Source organism: Corythoichthys intestinalis, chromosome 20 (assembly GCF_030265065.1).
Source record: "Corythoichthys intestinalis isolate RoL2023-P3 chromosome 20, ASM3026506v1, whole genome shotgun sequence".
Classification (NCBI taxonomy): domain Eukaryota; kingdom Metazoa; phylum Chordata; class Actinopteri; order Syngnathiformes; family Syngnathidae; genus Corythoichthys; species Corythoichthys intestinalis.
In genome coordinates, this window is record NC_080414.1 from 37987816 (window position 1) to 38003045 (window position 15230).

The window sequence follows — 15230 nt, forward strand, 5'->3', positions numbered from 1 at the left end:
CACAGGCACACCTTGAGACATAGTAAGGGTCGACCGAAAAAATGGGGGACTTTTTCTAGATCGGCGAAACTTACGTTCTATGTTCGGGTAGGAGTTCTAATATAGATAGACCGATATATAGCATAATTGTTATGTTCGCTGTAACGAGCTTTGGTAATTGTGAATTTGCACCACCTAGTGGCCAGTGTTACAAACGGAAATACCGGAAGAAATTTGGCTTCTAATACTATATGTACACAATTTGTAGCCTGGCTCTGCCAGACTATTCTCCCTGTATTTTTCCAACACTGAGAGAAATAGTCTGGGAACCATCCCATTAACGGCCTTTTCGAGCAGATACAAAATCAATCAACAAATCAGATTCGTTTATTTGTGTGACATGTTCTTCACGAGCAACGTCACTCTTGCGCGTCGAAAGTCGTCTCTTCAACAACACAGATGGTGAACGGCAGAGCCGAGAATATGTTCCAATCCACGGTAAAATCAGTTTTAAATGACCAAAAACACATCGACACGAGTCATTGACAATAGTCTGTCTCGCGCTAGCCATGTCGAATAAACTCCGCTCTCTTCGTATGTTTACTTCCGTGCGTAAGTCCCTCGTCCTGCCGTCGCCATTTTACAAACGTCACGTTTGCCCGTCGCTGATTGGTCCACTCCGCTGTCTGTTTGCTGTGGCTTGCTCCGCCCTGGAAATTGTTTCCGTGGGAATGGTGGCCAGACTCAATAGCTGGAACAGCGTTGAGTCTGGTGTACCAGGCTACACAATTTGTGCCTTTTATTCTAGAGTCCTTATTAGAGCTGGGAATCTTTAGGCACCTAACGATTCGATTACGATTCAGAGGCGCGGATTCGATTATAAAACGATTATTGATGCACCCCCCTCCTTTTTTTTTTTTTTTTTTTTTTTTTAATGTTTTGTACATTAGTTCCAAAATTGTTCAAAAATCCTCCCAGGTTAAACCAAACTACTATTTCAGTATCAAGTTAACATATAACAGTAAACAAATATACAAAAATAACAGTAAATAAAAAACTCCAGTCCCCATTCTGTATCAGCAGCTTTATACTACATTCAATTAATTTAATGTTGTGAATCAACTGTTACAGTTGTTAAAATTGCTCCCGTTATTCCACAATTTCCCTTCTGTCTACTTTTGTCAAAGTTTTAAAACTATTTCATCATTTAAAGATTGATTCTGCTGATTTAGGCCTATTTTAGATAAAAAGTTAATTAGGTTCGCTACAACAGAGCCTTCTAGAGAGGTCTACTGGTTGAAGATGGCGGCTTTTTACTTACGCCGGAAAGTCTGTCATTTCGCATCTCTGTTCAATAATACATGTTCTAACACAGACGTCGTCTGTCATTTGCATCTAGTCCTACATATATATGATATCTACTGTAGCCGTATGTTTGTAGCAACTAGCAACTGGGCGTTGTTTGTAGCGACTGTCAGCCGCAGTCAGGTATGATTGTTTTTTTATCTAGTGGCATGAGTTGAACATGATATTTACTCTCGGTCCGTTCCTCATTGTCTCCCAAAGACCGCGCTGACTTTGTTTTACTTCCGCTTTACCTGGTATAATTCAAAAATCGGAATTTGGATATTTGTGAATCGTTCTCGAATCTTCCACGGCCGAATCGCAAATAATCTAAGAACTGGAAATTTCGCACGCCTCTACAGGGTGACCCAAAAAAAAGTTTACACTGCCATAATACAACTTAAATGCCATGTTTATTCAGTTTAGAATTAGAATTTAATCACAAATTATACATTATTGTAAAGAACATGTACAGTACACTCTATTTTTCAATGTGTCCTCCCTTAAGTGTCACAACAGCCTCCAGGCGCCTGCGGAACGCTTGACAGGTCTTCTTTATGTAGGATGCTGTCATCTTTTCCCAAGATCTAACAATGGACCTCTCCAAGGCTGCCACAGAAATTTGTGGCTTCTTACAGGCACTGTCCTCCACAGTTGCCCATATGCTATAATCCAGGGGATTGAGATCTGGACTCTGGGGTGGCCACATATCACCTTGTCAATCAACTTTTTGGTCCGCACAGATCGGCACTTCCAGACCCAGTTTTTCGTGAGGCTGTTCCAGTATCTTTCAGCTTCTTTTTAACTTTGTAGACTGCACATCTGGATATTCTCAGATTTGCTGCAATCTCAGTAGGTGTCAGACCGGCACGCAGCAATTCAGGTACAGCTAAAGTTTTCTTCATTTTCAGCAGAAGCACAGGAATTGTAGAGACGAGTGATTACCAGCTGCATTGAGTGACCTTAATGAATCACTTAAGCATGACAACCTATTTAGATATTATACCGGCTTGTTCACAAATGGAGACTCGAGAGTTCTTGTTTAACTGATGTTTACTGTAGCCTTGCCTTCACTACAGATCCACCGTAGAACTGGTGATACAATGAAGTGATGTACAATTGAATAAATGAACATATACAAAATATAAAACACAAATGAAAATATACATACCACTTTGGCCTGCTCATGAACAAACAGGGAACTTTACTTGACGTATTAACTTTTATATGGCTTACTTTCAGCAACTCGAACGTGCTAGTGCTGCTTATGCTACAGCTCTTAGCATCGGACTTTCACTTCCTTCTTGGAGAACAGGACGCGACCTGATTGGTTGTGCGTTCACTGCAATTAACTTAGAAATTTAACAATTTTAGTTTAACCTTTCAACTAATTATTATTAACAATGTACTTCCATGAATTGTAAAAATGACAATAAACAATAAAAATAATGCACACAAAAAATATTAAGTTGCACGTCTTGTAAAAGTTAAATTAACTTTAGCGATTCAACAGCTCCGCTTGCTGGCGAAACAAAAAATTGCGGGACAACTTGACAGCTGTTACACTCCCACCATCACACTATTACTACAGTATGTGTGATCCTTAACATTCAATTAAACAATATGCAATGATGAACTATTTACAAAGTCAAACATCTACTGTATTAGTCCTTAACCAGCTTCTAGCAAAAGTACCGTTTTGTGTATCGGTCTTTCTAAAACAGTCTTAGAGTCACCAATCAGAAGCTTGACCTTTCTGACTCTGCCATCAGCTCCGGGTGTGACTTCTACAACCTTGGCGAGCTTCCACTGGTTCCTCGGAACACAGTCTTCCTGTAGAAGAACAATGTCGTCGATCTTCATGTTTCTTCTGTTCTTACTCCATTTACGTCTCTGTTGCAGGTTTAACAGATATTCCTTTCGCCATCTGGTCCAAAATACATTCGCCAAATACTGTACTCTTTTCCATCTTTTTTGCAGGTAGAGGTCTTCTTTGACGAATTCTCCAGGTGGTGGTGTGATCACTGTCGATTTCATAGTCAAAATATGATTCGGTGTGAGCAGCTCTGGTCCTACAGGATCATTAAGGCACTCAACAGTTAGTGGACGACTGTTCACTATTGCCATAGTTTCATACATGAAGGTTCTCAATGATGAAGTGTCCAATCTTGAAGCTGACTCGTCGAGAATGGCTCTAAGAACATTCCTTATTGTCCGAATTTGTCTTTCCCAAACTCCTCCCATGTGACTTGAAGCAGGTGGGTTGAAGACGAAACTTATCCCGAGACCTTTGACCTTCTCTTGAGTTGCTTGTGTTAGGAGCTCATTCCGTGCACCAATGAAATTAGTGCCTTGATCGCAATGCAGTTGACTGACGTTGCCACGTATTGCTATGAAGCAACGCAGTGCATTGAGAAAACAGTCTGTGCTGAGGTCATCCAAAACTTCGATATGAATAGCTCTCGAGCACATACATGTAAACAAAAGTCCATATCTCTTGACTTCCTTTCTCCCTTCCTTAACACAGAAAGGCCCAAAACAATCCATACCGCTGTATGCGAATGGAGGGGTCGCTTCTAGTCTTTCAGATGGCAGGTCGCCCATCTTTTGTTCTTGATTGTATTTCCTGTATCTTCGACATTTGACACATTTGTATATGAATGATGAAACTTCAATACTGCAGCCAATTATCCAGATGCCATTAGCACGAATTTCATTGACTGTCATTCCTCGACCTTGGTGGTGTATCTTCTCATGAAAATGTTTGATGAGCAAACGTGAGACGTGATGATCTCTTGGCATGATAGCTGGATGTTTAATGTTGGGATGGAGAGATGCCTTCGTCAGTCTGCCTCCCACCCTAAGGATATCATGCACGTCGAGGAATGGACTTAACTGGTACAACTTTGATTGAAATGACTTGAGTTCTTTTTTGTCTTTGAGGTATTGGATTTCTTTGCTGAATGTCTCCTTTTGAATTGTGCGTATGATGAACTCTTCAGCTTCTTTTCTTTCTTCCAATGTAGTACTTTCATTTGACATCACCTTTGAATTCTTTGCAGACTTAACATATCTTCTTAATCTTGCGATTGCTTTCACAGCTCTTGTCCAATCTGAGAACTTTTGCAGCCGTTCAGTGACATATTTCTCCTCCTTTGCTTGTACTGTGAAAACATGCGTGACCTTTAGCTCTGGATCTTCAGTGTTAATCTCTTTCAGTTTAACATCATCTTTGGGCAGTTCCTTTTGCCATAAGAAACATGGGCCAGTGAACCAGTTGGACTCGACTAATTCTCTGGTCATGATTCCTCGCGATGCGTAATCTGCGGGATTTAGTTCTGAGGCGACATATCGCCATTGACTAGGTTCTGTGCTTGATCTGATTTGTTGTATTCTGTTAGCAACGAATACATGAAAGCGTCTTGCGTCATTATTGATGTAACCATGGACAACTTTAGAATCAGTCTAGTAGTATTCTTGAATGTCCGGTATTTCTAACTCTCTTTTCAGAAAGCTAGCTGTTCTTGTAGCTACCACTGCCGCTGAAAGCTCCAGTCTTGGAATCGTTCACTTTTGTAGGTGCGACTCTTGCTTTCCCCATTACAAGGGTGCAGTGAACTTCTCCAGACTTCGTCACTGTTCTTAGATATGAGCACACGCCGTAACCGGATACACTGGCATCAGAAAAGCTGTGTAACTCATACTGTTGCACTTGGTTGAATGTTGATGGAACATAACAACGTGATATCTTGATTGTGGACAGGTTCTGGAGGTCTCTAAGCCAGGCTTCCCATTCAGGTTTGAGATCTTGTGGAAGCGGCTCGTCCCAATCCAGCTTTTCCTGACACATTTTTTGGAGGATTCTTTTGCCGACGAGAATGAATGGGGCCACAAATCCGAGTGGGTCGAATATTGAGGCCACTGTGGAGAGCACTCCTCTTCTGGTGAAGGGGTTGTTTTTTATGACAACTCTGAAGCAGAATATGTCCGATGTCACACACCAGTGAACTCCTAAGGCTCTTTCCATCTTTGGCTCCCCCAGTGCTAGATCCAGTTCTGTTGCTCCTGCTGCACATTCTTCTTTTGGAATAATAGCAATGACCTTTTCACTGTTGCTAATGAACTTGTGTAGGTGCAGCTTTGCTGTGTCACATAGTTCTCTGGCTTCTCTTACAATCTGCAGAGCTTCTTCTTCCAAATTTACATTTAGCAAACCATCATCAACGTAGAAGTTGCGTTGGATGAACTTAACAGTGGCTTGACTGAACTTACTTTTGCCTTGGTCAGCTAAATGTTTCAATCCAAAGTTTGCGCAACCAGGCGATGATGCTGCGCCAAACAAGTGGACTCTCATGCGAAAAACTGCTGGTGGCTTTTCCATGTTACCGTCCTCCCACCATAGGAATCTAAGGTAGTCCTGGTCTTGTGTGGCGACATGAAATTGATGAAACATGCGCTCTATGTCGCACATGATAGCCACCTGTCCTTTCCTGAAACGACACAGAACTCCAACGAGGGTGTTTGTGAGATCTGGCCCTGACAGGAGATGTTCATTCAGAGATGTATTCTGAAACTTTGCCGAGGCATCGAAGACAACACGTATCTTATGTGGCTTCTGTGGATGGTAGATGCCATGATGAGGTATGTACCATGCTGGTTGATTGTGTAGCTCAGCTTCTGGCACCTTTTCAGCATCACCCTTCTGTATGATGTCTTGCATGAATGCCACATAATCTTTGTAGTAGCGCTCATCTTTCCGGAGGCGCTGCTCTAGACACTTGAGCCTGTGTTCTGCACAAATTTTGTTATTTGACAATTCAGGTTTTTCTTTCTTAAAGGGTAGTGGCATTTCAAAGTGACCATCTTGCTTTTGTTTGATGCCTTCTCTTACTTTAGTCAGAAATAGCATGTCCTCTTGTGACATCAACTCTTCTTCGATGCTTCTTTCAACGAAGTCCATTTCCAACACTTTAATTATTTGAGCAGGAGTGACTTCTTTGACTTTGTTTCTGTTCACAAAGTGCACTTCAGCTTTGAGTTTACAGCTTGGTTCAATAGCTGGCATGACTTGTTTCACAATAACACGATGGCTCACTCCTGTTTCATCTACATATGCACTCTCGGTGTCACTGTAGCCAATAAATCACCAACCAAGCAGGGATTTCAGTGCGAATGGCTGGTCTCTTTCACCACTAATGACTTCTAGTGGGAGTAAAGCTTGAGGACAATTATACCCAATCAGTAACCCTACATCGCAGTCAAGCTTGGGTGCCATCTCACTTGCGAGATGTTTCAGATGGGACCAATTCTCTGCCGTCTTACTTGTAGGAATATGTGATCTGTTGGCAGGAATGTAGTTTCGAGTATAGGTTGTTGGCAACTTGATTCTTGTTTCGGAATTCATGCCCCTTACTTGTAGGTCTTTCATCTTGTGGCTTGACACGATCTTTGTTTTAGAAGTCATTGTGGAGATCTTAAGTTTGACCAGCTCAGACTTTGTGTTTAAGGTCTCAGCCGTGTCCTTCAAAATGAATGTGGTGTCGCTTTGAGTGTCAAGCAAAGCATACACAAGTCTTTCGTTTTTTGGTTCATCCACCGTTGAGACATAGACTGGAATAACTGAAGAAGTACAACCTTGTGACCTTTGTTGCACTACTCTGTTAGACATCACTTGTGTGGATTCTTGTTCTTCTGACACTGTTTCCTGATTTGATGCTGATCTTACTTGATTGTTCTTTGGTCTTTGTTCTTTGTCTCTTTTCTCTCTGTCTTGATGAAGACACGTTGGATGAGGCTTTTGGCACTTGTCACACACACTTCTTGAAGTACAGTTTTTGGAGTTATGACCGGACTTGAGACAGCCAAAACACAGTTTTTCAGACTGCACAAACTTAACTCTTTCCTCCACCGACTTTTCGAGGATCTTTCGACATTTATGAATTGTGTGACCAGGTTTCTTACAAAAAAGACATGTGATATTTGGTTTTTCATTGGAGCTTGTGCTGAGTGATTTAGCATTCAGCATTTTGTTCCCTCTTGGCTTCTCTTTGAACATGTACTCATCTGGTTCACTTGGCTTCATTGCCTGCAACGAAGTGATTGGATTGCATGCAATTCTTGCTTCTTTATTCAGAAATTTCACAAAATAACTGAAGTCAGGGAACATTTTATGTTCATCTTGGAATTCAGTCGTCTTTCTATTCCAGCGTGCACTTAGCCAATCAGGTAGCTTTGATGCTATTCTCTGATTTTCTACACAGTCATTCAACACTTGTAGACTTTTAATGCAGAGCATGGCTGATTCAACACTTGTTAGAAAATCTGCAAACTGGCGTAAATCTTTACTGTCTTTGGTGCCGATTTTATGCCACGACTGAATCTTATCTCGATATGACTTGCCAATCACAAATGGATTTCCAAACCTGTCATTGAGAATTTCCCAGGCAGCAGAGTAGGCTGCATCTGTTCCAACTAAAAAATGTCCTTCGATGGCCATTTTAGCTGAACCTCCAACATACTTTCTTTCTTTTTTTTAATTTTTACGATCAACTAATGTCTGAAAAGACAACTTCCAATCATTAAACTGTAGCGGGTCACCTGTGAAGATAGCAGGCTCCGGGATTGGAATTCTGTTTGCCGTGATTGCTTCAGCCAATGTCTGTACGAGATCAATGGATGTTGCAGTTGTCATTGCTGGTTGATGCACAGCTGCTTGTTGAGGTGCAAACTGCTGACTTGTGAGAGCAGCAACTTGAGATGGAACAAATGGTTTAGAATGGACATTGAGAACGCACGGTTGTGGAAGAGAACTATCATGTTTAACTTCAGAATTGGAAACAGGAGGTTTTTCTTCAAACTCACTGTTTTGACTTTCAGCATACACCCTTAATCTGGCTTGAGCTGCATTGTGCTTTTGAATTTCTTTTAATAGTTCCACTTCTTTTTTCTTTTCCTCTAACTTGGTCTTTATTGTTGTGCTTTCTGTCAGAAATTGAGCTCTTCTCTTTGCATCCTCAACTTCAAGTTCTCTTATTTCTTCTTCACATTGATGCTGTGTTTTCATTATTTTAATAACTTCTTCAGAAGCTGCTACTTCAGCTGCAGCTTGTCTTTGTTGTAGTGAAACTACAGATGACTGTTGGGACATTCCTGACATGGACTTTGACTTATGTGTCAGTATAGAAGAAATGCTAGAAGAACTACCTTCAAAAACTGACTCTGAGTCAGGCCAGGCGATGCTATCTGGATCACCCTTTTCTTCCAGAAGACACTGAGCCTTTGCTCTGGCTGCTTCAGTGATAGACCAGCACATATCACATTTTCTTCTTATTTAAAAATCAGGAATTTCATCCATACTTCTGAATTTATCATAGGTTTCACATAGCTCAGTCCTGATAGCGCTTATAGCAGTCACAGCTTCAGGTAGCAAATCAGTGTCCTTGTATTTCAGCATTCTTTTAAAACTGTTAATTTGGTATTTCCACTTCTTATAAATTCGCTCAAAGTCCTTTACCAAATCATTGAACTTTGCTTCTTGTAAGGATTTTCCTTTATCGGTGAGTGTGCGTGCACGCTGACTTCTCCGTGGAACTTCTGGATGTGTGCAATCAGGGAACATTGATGACAAAAGTGTTTCTTCTCCAACTGCTTGAGCTTCTGAATGCTGTTCTTTATTTTCATCCTGCACAAATAATGCTGCACTGCTTTGTTCAGCGGGCTGCATTATATCTTTCTTGTCTTCTGCCATCTTGCCTTGTTTTCAGTTTATACACGTACAGTGACTTTTATCTTGTTGGCAAATGTGCAACTTTTTGCGTAAATGTCACTTTGGAAGTACTTGTAATACTTGCTATGAACAAGTCTTAGTGCTTTCTTGATTAGCTTTAACTTATTAGTTTGCTTATTGACTTCTTCAATGCATTTTACAAGCGTGTGTAGCATGTCTTACTTGCCGCTTCTTCCGGCCGCCATGTTGCCTTCCCTGGAATTCTTTCTCCAGAGCAGAAATGTTCTACTTTCTCTTCTCCGAAGCGGAGGTGCTCTACTTTCTCTCTCCGAAGCAGAGGTGTTCTACTATACCGGCTTGTTCACAAATGGAGACTCGAGAGTTGTTGTTTAACTGATGTTTACTGTAGCCTTGCCTTCACTACAGATCCACCGTAGAACTGGTGATACAATGAAGTGATGTACAATTGAATAAATGAACATATACAAAATATAAAACACAAATGAAAATATACATACCACTTTGGCCTGCTCATGAACAAACAGGGAACTTTACTTGACGTATTAACTTTTATATGGCTTACTTTCAGCGACTCGAACGTGCTAGTGCTGCTTATGCTACAGCTTAGTGTTGTATCGGTCGTGAACAATTCGTTCTTTTTGAACGAATTGTTTGGGTGAACGAGACCGAACTAATCATCTTCTGCACTGATTCGTTCTATGAAGTTGGGGCTTGCCTTGTTATCTGCGTGGGAGGGCGCTGAGCAAGCGGCAGCGTCTACTGACATAGCACACGACCAATCAGACGCCAGCCTCATCGCGGGCAGGGGAGGGAGCGGAAACAGAATCAGGGCGTCTGTCACTCACTTCCACGTGTGGCCAATAAGCAGCCAGCATGCAGGCAGGGGGCAAGACTGAGTTATGTCACTTCCCGTTCACTGACTCTCCGTCCTACCGAGAATGCTTAGAGGATTCGTTCTGCTAGACGGCTACGCTAATTTATAGTGCGCCTACACCGGCAGTCACGCAGCAGCGCTGCGGCAGTGAACGAGCTAAGGACCGAAAGGAAAGGGCTTTATCACATATTCTTTCATGTTGAGCCTATCATATGCTACTCAAATGCACAAAAAACACCACATAAACACAGTGAGCAAAGTTTACTGTGCTTTTATCAACAGACTCGAGACTACATATGACGACATTGTATCCACTTTACAGTATGTTAAAACTTTCGCCAGTAGCTACAAGGCGATAAGGCTGAGCTATGGATACGTCGCGGGGGCGGGCGAGAAAGCTGTCAAGAGACTAGCTGGACTTCATGGCAGCGAAATTTATCTAATCTGTGCCCATGGAAAATGATTATTTAGTATGATCACCATAATACTGATTTGCTATGAAACGGTAGTTTCATGACATATTTTTCCGAGTTTTTTTTTTTTCGCCGTGTCACAACTTGTCGGGTTGGGGCGCAAATTAATTAACGTTGAGTCCATCAGTCCATCCTGTGCGACTAAAGCGTCCAAAAATTAAACGCGGGGACGTAGGATGTATATATATATATGTATGTCTCCATTTTCTTAACATACCAATGAGAGTGGAATGGTTACATTGTAAAGAGCAAACGATTCTCTTTTCGTCAGCATTTGGTGATCTGAGATCGGGAGGAGATGACTGCGTGGAGTTGATGGGATTATTTATATATTAATACCAGTGCAAAAATGACATTTCAACACGATTTTTAGGTAATATTTTTTCGAGTGTTGTTTTATTTATTTATTTTCGTGTCAGAGAAGCCAAATAATAATAATACATTTTATTTATAACGCTGATTTAATATTTATTAATATACATAATAAATTGATTATTTATTAATATTTTTTATATTTTCTTATTTGTGTGCAATAAATCTCACTCAACAAGAAAAAATAGCCGAAGACAGTTTATTTAAATTCCACATTTATTTGTTCTTCAGCCGAAATGATTTGGTGGTATATCAAATGGCTTTCACGAGCAGCCAGCTCACGTAAACACGCATTTAAACTACGAATACGGAAGGGAGCGTACACGTAATTTAGCGTGATTTAAAAACTTTGTGCTTAAAACAGGGGGAAATGTTTAACCGTTTCCTATATCAAAGTGAAGCAAGCACAAGCCATGGCTTTGATCCCATAGAAATATGATAGACGCGGAAATTCTCATTGCTGTAGCGGCTGGGCTGCAGAGACGAGGCAGTGAAAAAAAAAGAAAGAAAAACACAGTCTGTCACTCACTTCTGAATCTACGAAGAGAGCGGCCAATGAAAAGCCTGTGTACTGTGCAAGAGGGGGAGGGACCAAGCCTTCCTGTTCAGTTACATATGCTAAGCGGTCTTTTGGTGATTCGTTTGGCAACGTCACTTCCCGTTCACTGACCGAACGATTCATTTGGGCGGTTGTGGGTGGGGGGGATGAGGAGGGCGAACGATTCGTTGAACGATTTGTTTGAACGAATCTTTTTACTGAACGAACCGGAATTGATTCGTTTCCTCAGGTGAACGACTTTTCCCGTCACTACTACAGCTCGCTGCATCGGACTTTCACTTCCTTCTTGGAGAACAGGACGCGACCTGATTGGTTGTGCGTTCACTGCAATTAACTTAGAAATTTAACAATTTTAGTTTAACCTTTCAACTAACTATTATTAACAATGTACTTCCATGAATTGTAAAAATGACAATAAACAATAAAAATAATGCACACAAAAAATATTAAGTTGCACGTCTTGTAAAAGTTAAATTAACTTTAGCGATTCAACAGCTCCGCTTGCTGGCGAAACAAAAAATTGCGGGACAACTTGACAGCTGTTACAGATATGTTTCAATGGCTTTTAAACAAGCAGTCAACTGAGTGTAACCTTTTTTGGGTCACCCTGTAGTCCTTATAGGTCACTTCCTGTACATTTTGGGGCTTTCCTGGGTCACTTTCTGCAGACTATTAAGCATTTGATTTTAGGGCAGTTCTGGGTCACTTCCTGTTGTTTTCAGGCCACTTCCTTTTGGCCCGAGGGTACTTACACATCCCTTCCTGTAAAATTTGGGGCTTTCACAGGTAGGGTTGGGCATCGAGCATTGATGGGATCCGGGACTAACACTCCGGTTCTCCCGGAACCATAAGAATTTTTTAATTTCGATTCCAAGTTTCGATGCCCTGACCGGCGACCGGGAAAAATAGCTGCCAAACACCACAAAGAAGCCACATGAAGACCAGCTCCGTTATGAACAAATCATATGAAGTGGATAAATTTGCATAGCACAAAAACGTGTTGCTTCGCTTCACCTAAATGACAATAAAGTAACAGAATAAGCACACCGAAATGACCCGCTGTTAAAACGTGCAAACTTACAGATTTTGTTTTATCATGGGTTCCCAACGATGTGTAGTGCAGAGGAGGTGTGTAGCGTCTGTACACCTCAAGGATTCTTTTCCAACTAAAACATTAAGCTCTTTTTGCCTACTGCTTCCAGTAAGGCACCACTAGGGGAATCACAGTGCAGCTAGCAAAACCAAAGAAAAACTGTAGAGTCCGGAGTTACAATAGTAATATCTTGTGGACGGATGAACAATGTATCATTTTAGAAAGAAAGTCAACTTAAGATCAAGGGACAGAACACTCCCCGCCTGACATCTGATCATCATCTTCATCAGATGTCAGCCCTTAACTAACTTATAGAAATACCACCTAAAACAAAAGATGCAATACAATAAATGCCGGCAGCATAAGACACTCTAAAACATAGGCAAAAGAATATGTGTAAATGTTTTTTCTCCGTGAGCTTTTGAAAAATAAACATCTTTGTGAAAATGCACTCCTGTGGAAAGAAATTTCATCTTATCTTCATCAAGTTCAAAGACTAATATTTATATACTAGTTTAAAATAGCCCTGTGAGAAATTCATAGCAAAGTTAATTGAAAATTCGTATCATTTAAAAAAAATAATTGAGAAAAAATTAATATGAACTAGGCCATTTTTTTACCCTGCCTATTAAAAGAATCGGAATCAAGAATCGTTTGGAACCGGAATTGAAACGTGGTATCGGAATCGAAACCGTTCAAATTCAAACAATGCCCAACCCTATTCAGAGGTCACGTCTGAGCATTTCCTGTTATGTTTAGACTAGGCGTGATGCAAAGTATCACGATATATCACCATTTCGATATTTTGTTACAGCTCTAGTGGAGAGTAGATGAGGAGTGAAGAGGTCGGGGAGGAGTATTAGTGGGAATGAGGTCAGATATGTAGGGTGGGACCAGGTCATAAGCTAATGATGTCGACGGAGGATGAGGGGTTCTTGTGATTAGGCGTTTCTGGAGGTATGTATTAGGGAGACCAAAGAGCAGTGAGTTGCAGCATACGATACGGGAGGTGACTAGGCTGCAAACAATTGGCTTCCTGTTGAGTTTTGGTCACTCCTTTATAATTTTGGGTTTTTTTCGGGTTACTTCCCGGTTAAATCATTGGCTACTATTGACAGTGCTAGACATCCAATCCATGACTGAACATCCAATCATTCACCCTTCCCAGTCAAAATAGATTGTAGTTCTATCACCATCAATGGCAGCCAATGAGTAAGTATTTTAAAATAATCATTTTAAAAACATGTTTTGAAAATCTGATTCCGATTTATTTAACTACTATTTAACAAATGAGAGTGGAAAGCAATTAAAGTTTGGGCACATCTCCGCCCGCCACCTACCTGCGGGGGTTCTTGACAATCCACCAGTTGTTGACGTCCTTAAGGTGATGACAGGTGACCTGCTGCTGGTGAGAGCTGCCTCGTCCGTTCTCGTACCTGCGCGGACAACATGTGCAGATTAACAGGGCGACGCCCGAGTCGGCCGCATACCGGCGGCACCTGACCTGACGGGATAGTTAGCTTTGCGAGACTGGAGCCAACATGGGACCGGGCGGGAGGCGGAGCTCCTCAAGGTCACCTGACTGCCGTAGGCCACCTCCAGAGGTTGTCCTCGGGTGATCCTGGCCAGACCGCCCTCAAACGGAAAATATTACGGAATGAAAGTCAAAATATTACGAGGGAAAGTCATAATATTACAAGATTAAAGTCGTAAAAAGTTTCTGTATTGATATAATACGAGAAAAACTATGAGAAAAAAGTATTTACCAGATTAATGATGTAGTATTAGAAAACAAGTCATAATAGTGCAGAGAAAAAAACCATAACATTGCAAGATTAAAGTCGTAATACTGGTAGTCACCAGGTTACGATGGACCCGACTTTCGTGATTTCAACTTTATTTTCTCTATTGATTTATGGCATTACTGAATGTTCTGTCATGATTGTATTTTCTAAATATGTGTTCAAAGTTTGACAATAACAAATAAATAAATGTATGTTGTAAGAAGAACTACAGTGTGATCTATATTAAGGGAGGGAAGAAATATCTGTTATTTTTTACTTTAATAATATGACACAATACATGCTTTTGGATAGTTATTTTCTTCCTGACATACTCTCCTCTACAGTACCCCTGAACAGACCTTCCAAGGTAAGCTGAGGAGTGTGCAGTCGTAAATTATGAGTTTAAAGTTGTAATATTACGAGAAAAAAAAAAAATCGTAACCTGTGTCATCCGTCGTGGCTAGCTTGCTGGAACGCACACCTACCTGTAGGCTAGCTTGAAAGGCGGGACTCATCATGTGGTCGTGGGGTCCACTGCGGTGCAGGAGCGTCAGATGCGCGTAGAAGCAGAGGACATAGAGCCCCACCGGGACCGCCAGTAGACACGCGCCACGCCCGATGCACTCTGCGCACACTCTCGGCTAACGGAGGGCGAGAGGTCAGGCGCGTGTATGCTCTTGCGCATGGAATTTCATGCGCACTCACCCCGCTCACTTGCGTTTCACCAATTAGCTTCCAGCAGTGTATGCAGGCCACACCTACCAGCAGCAGGTAGGAGAACACACCCACGTACTTCACCCTGTTTGCATAGGGCGCCTTTTACCAAACGATTTAGTACCTTGATATTAGTGTTACACCGATTACAGGTCAACTGATATGGGATTTTTAAAGGCCGATACCGATTTAACAAAAGAATGAAAAACAAAAGGGAAAAAAAAGGATATCTATCGGCTTACAATTTTGACTTTAGACATCAGTAATCAGCTGACTTTTTTTTTTTTTTTT

The 15230-nt window shown here is 41.3% G+C and overlaps 2 protein-coding genes across 8 annotated transcripts in view; both read right to left on the reverse strand.

Moving 5' to 3' along the window:
- Positions 1-15230, reverse strand: part of pomt1 (protein-O-mannosyltransferase 1) — an 89979-nt gene that overhangs the window by 15954 nt on the left and 58795 nt on the right. For all 6 annotated transcript variants that reach the window (XM_057824926.1, XM_057824929.1, XM_057824925.1 and 3 more), the window contains 4 exons: positions 14931-15024; positions 14711-14866; positions 13946-14076; positions 13782-13877 (listed from right to left, as the gene is read on the reverse strand). In XM_057824926.1, coding sequence (XP_057680909.1) covers positions 13782-13877; positions 13946-14076; positions 14711-14866; positions 14931-15024 — 477 coding nt within the window. The remainder of the gene's footprint in view (positions 1-13781; positions 13878-13945; positions 14077-14710; positions 14867-14930; positions 15025-15230) is intronic.
- LOC130908955 (uncharacterized) lies at positions 11-11065 on the reverse strand. Of its 2 annotated transcripts, none has more exons than XM_057824931.1 (2): positions 2495-11065; positions 11-2415 (listed from the first exon to the last, which is right to left on the reverse strand). In XM_057824931.1, the coding sequence occupies exon 1, from the start codon at positions 4624-4626 to the stop codon at positions 2995-2997; it is 1632 nt and encodes a 543-aa protein (XP_057680914.1). In that variant the 5' UTR covers positions 4627-11065; the 3' UTR covers positions 11-2415; positions 2495-2994. Both variants share the same exon structure in this region, with proteins under 2 accessions (XP_057680914.1, XP_057680915.1).

Excerpts from the sequence above, each read along its gene's own strand:
- LOC130908955 (XM_057824931.1), bottom strand. The coding sequence starts at position 4,626 with ATGACCAGAGAATTAGTCGAGTCCAACTGGTTCACTGGCCCATGTTTC.